Source organism: Gavialis gangeticus, unplaced genomic scaffold (assembly GCF_001723915.1).
Source record: "Gavialis gangeticus isolate Ggan-Ray unplaced genomic scaffold, GavGan_comp1, whole genome shotgun sequence".
Lineage (NCBI taxonomy): Eukaryota > Metazoa > Chordata > Crocodylia > Gavialidae > Gavialis > Gavialis gangeticus.
Window position 1 is genome coordinate 4,723,268 of NW_017729015.1, and position 3,520 is coordinate 4,726,787.

The 3,520-nt window shown below is 54.3% G+C and overlaps 2 protein-coding genes across 3 annotated transcripts in view; one reads left to right on the forward strand and one right to left on the reverse strand.

Moving 5' to 3' along the window:
* ZCCHC17 (zinc finger CCHC-type containing 17) overlaps window positions 1–531 on the reverse strand; it is a 35,443-nt gene extending 34,912 nt beyond the window's left edge. Inside the window, exon 1 of one of the 2 annotated variants that reach the window (XM_019512130.1) lies at window positions 450–531. The gene's annotated coding sequence lies outside the window, so the exon portion shown is untranslated. The remainder of the gene's footprint in view (window positions 1–449) is intronic. The other variant, XM_019512129.1, reaches the window with a different exon arrangement.
* A 202-nt stretch (window positions 532–733) lies between these two features.
* SNRNP40 (small nuclear ribonucleoprotein U5 subunit 40) overlaps window positions 734–3,520 on the forward strand; it is a 23,380-nt gene continuing 20,593 nt past the window's right edge. Inside the window, exons 1-2 of the mRNA XM_019512131.1 lie at window positions 734–943; window positions 1,800–1,929. Coding sequence (XP_019367676.1) covers window positions 773–943; window positions 1,800–1,929 — 301 coding nt within the window. The 5' untranslated portion in view covers window positions 734–772. The remainder of the gene's footprint in view (window positions 944–1,799; window positions 1,930–3,520) is intronic.

A 3,520-nucleotide genomic window follows, 5' to 3' on the forward strand; every position in this document is an offset into this window, starting at 1 on the left:
AAGAACATTTTAATATATTTTACTGGACCACCTACCTAGATGGATCCAGGGGCAGGGTGGTGCATGCACCTCCCTGACTCAAGCTGCGTAGCTGGGAAAGATGTTGGACACATTTTTGGACGCAAAGCACCCTGGGGGGCGATTTAGGAGTAAGGGGCAAAGGCTAGGCACGGGCACAGAGCTGCCCCCTCCCCTCCCCTCCCCTCCCACAGGTGTCATCTTTTTGGATGCTGGAAATACCGCCGGGTTCTGGAGATTTTTTTTTTTAAGAGAAAAAAAAAAATCAACCCTTCCCCCATCGCTGGGACGAGAGGACAAGCTGAGTTTTAAGGCACCCCCGGGTCACAACAACCGTGCGTCAAGCATGAAAAAGGACGTGCGGCCTGGGCTCGGGGGGAGAGGGCCGGGGCAGGAGGGGAACCCAGGCCCGCCCGCACTCACTCGCTCACCCCGATGCTCCGGCGCCGCCATCTTGCGCAAAGCCTCAAGCTGCACGACGCCCCCACCTATCACAACGCGGCATGGTGCAGGGCGGCCCCCGGCGCATCCAATCGGCGTCCCCGTTGCTCCCCCCCAGCCACTCTCTGCCACTGGGGGCTTAGAGAGCCTTTGGCGCGCCAGGAAGGAGAGCGGAAGGGGCGGTGTGGCAGGCTTCGGGCCAATCATCGCGAGGAGCCCGGTGGCTGCGCCCAATGGGCGCAGGGCGGAGGCGGGTCTTTCCCACGCTTCGGTTCCTGTCGCCTCCCAGGCCTGGTTGGAGCTGGCCGCAGCCATGATCGAGCAACAGAAGCGCAAGGCGCCGGGCCCGGGTTCGGGCCCGGGTCCGGGCCCAGGCCCAGGCCCGGAACTCGCTGTGGTACCTGCAGCGCCCAAACGGCCCCGCCATGAGCTACTGCTGGGGCCCGGCGCGGGCGGGGCAGCCCCGGGAGCGCTGCTGCAGGCGGTGAGTGCGGGGGGTAGGGCCCGGCGCGGGGGCGGCGTTGCCAGATCCTAAATAGGAAGTTGTCGTATTGGGAAGCCCAAAATGATCATATTTGCTGAAAAACTGTCATGCACCGAATAACAACTTACTATAATTACTTTATACGACCAAACTTTGCTGGAGGTATTTAAGGTTGTGTTGCGTGTGCAGACCGTCAGGGTTTGGGAGCTGCTGGTCTACAGGAAAATGCAATCGGGACTCGTAGTCAAGATGATATCTTTTTATTAGACTTTTGCAGAGGAATTTTTTTGATTTTGCAAAAATCTTGTTGGTCTAATAAAAGGTGTCGTCTTGACTACAAATCCTGAGCCTATATTTTGAACGCTTTTACTTGTATTTTCAACAAATATGATCATTTTGAGCTGCCGATACTTTTACTGATCGTACCTCATGCAAGGGTGGGAATTGTCATACAAATGCGATAAGTTATCGTACATCTGACAATGCTGGATGGGGCCACAAATCGCTTCCAGCTGCTGGTTGTTGAGAGGGTTGCAGCCCTGTCGTGTCCCCCTCCATGTGTGAGGAGTGAGGGCAGGAGGCCCAGCCTCATGGTGCGCACGGCAGGGGCTATGGGTAGGGGTGGCAGCCTGCTCTGGCACCTTTCACAATGTGGAAGCTGCTGCCAGCACCATAAAATCCTAGTTCCACCTCCATCCTGTGGAGTTGGGTATCTCTGCATCCGTTGGGTCGTATCTGCTCCTCGGCCTGCCCCCCACCCCCCAGGTTTGCTTAGCTGGCACGCACAGCCAGCAAGAACCCACCCCAGCTGCGTTCAGATGCTTCATTACCCCTGCCTGCCTTTCCTGTTTTCTAGGGTCCTCCCAGGTGCTCCTCACTGCAGGCTCCTATTATGCTGCTTTCAGGACATGAAGGGGAAGTTTACTGCTGCAAGTTTCACCCTAATGGAAACACCTTGGCTTCCGCAGGATTTGACAGGCTCATCTGTGAGTTGGTAGCCATGTCATACAAATGAACTTCCTAATAGCGCAGGGTGGTGAGCAAAACTGCTGCCCAGGCCAGCAGTTTGAGGCACCATCTTTAACATTAGTTAATGTAAGGGCCTTCGAGCAGCACCCCTTTCAAAGTCTAATTTCCTTATTAGTGGTTGCCTTTTGTTGAGGGGGTGGGGCAGTGGTCAGGCAAGGACCAGCCTGCACTTATCTCCTCACACCTTGTGGTACCCTTCAGAAGATCTTGTGGCACCCCAGAATTTCCTGGCACCCTTCTTGAGAACCACTGGATTATGCTTTCAAGCAGTTATGCAGCAACTCACCTTGGCAGTGGAGCGAGCATGTCAGCACTCTCATGGCAACACCTGTTACACATCAAAGAAGAAATCAAGGTGTTGGTGACCAGTTGAATGCCATTAGTGATTGATCTGGGACCCTCTTATGACAAGGTGCATGGTGTGAGATATGCTGTCACAGCAGTTAGGATTGGCTGACTTGATCTTCATGTCAGGTTCTACTACAGGAACTGTACAGAGGTAGTAGAAAGTAATTTTGGTTTCTTAACAGAGAATTTCCCCAAACATAATATATTAATGCTTGGTAGGGCAGTAGAGTCAGTTCTTCCTATGGGAGCTAATTCATACATTCTGCTTGGTCTAAAAACATAAATATACTTTAAGGCAGGGGTGTCAAACTCCTCTGGCCCCACAAGTTGGATGAGTGGTGTGGAGCCAGTCCACAAACTGGATCCCCCGCTTGCAGCTGCTGAGACTCATGCTACATGTAGCTGGAATGGATGGGAGCAGCAGCTGCGTTTCACACAGTTGCTGGGCTGTACCACATATGCCAACCCCAACAGCTCTTGGACTGTGCTGCACACTGCATCTGCTCTGGCCAGTCTGGGGCCTGTGCTGCACATAGTGCCAACAAGCACTGCATGCAGTGCAGGTCTTGGACCAGCTGGAGTGGACTGACTGTACCACGTGGTCCCTGCTCTGGGATCCATGCCACACAGCATGGGTCCCAGACTACTGGAGCAGCCACCAAATCAGACATGCTTGTAGAGGTAGGAAGGGGAGGGGGTCCATAGGCCTGATCTGGCCCATGGACTAGCCTCATGTGATGTTCCCCATGTGTGTGATTAGATCCAGGGGCGACCCTGGGGACAGCCCCAAGGCCAGATGGCAGGGCTCTGTGGGCTGCATGTTTGATGCCTCTGACTTAATATAAGAACCTTGTTGCACCTCACACTCTGAGCCACAAAAATGACTGGCTGGGGTCATTGCAAGTCCCCTGGCGCGGCTTTACGAACATTCATGGTGCTCTGGAGAGGTGCCGGAGGACTGGAAGAGGGCCAACGTGGTTCCCATCTTCAAAAAGGGGAGGAAAGAGGACCCGGGGAACTACAGGCTAGTCAGTCTTACCTCGATCCTGGGCAAGCTGTTTGAGAAAATTATTCTGGCACACATCCAGGAGGGGCCAGCAGGGAACTGCATGCTCAGGGGCAACCAGTACGGGTTCATCAGCAGCAGATCCTGTCAGACCAACCTGGTGGCCTTTTACGACCAGGTCACTAAATCATTGG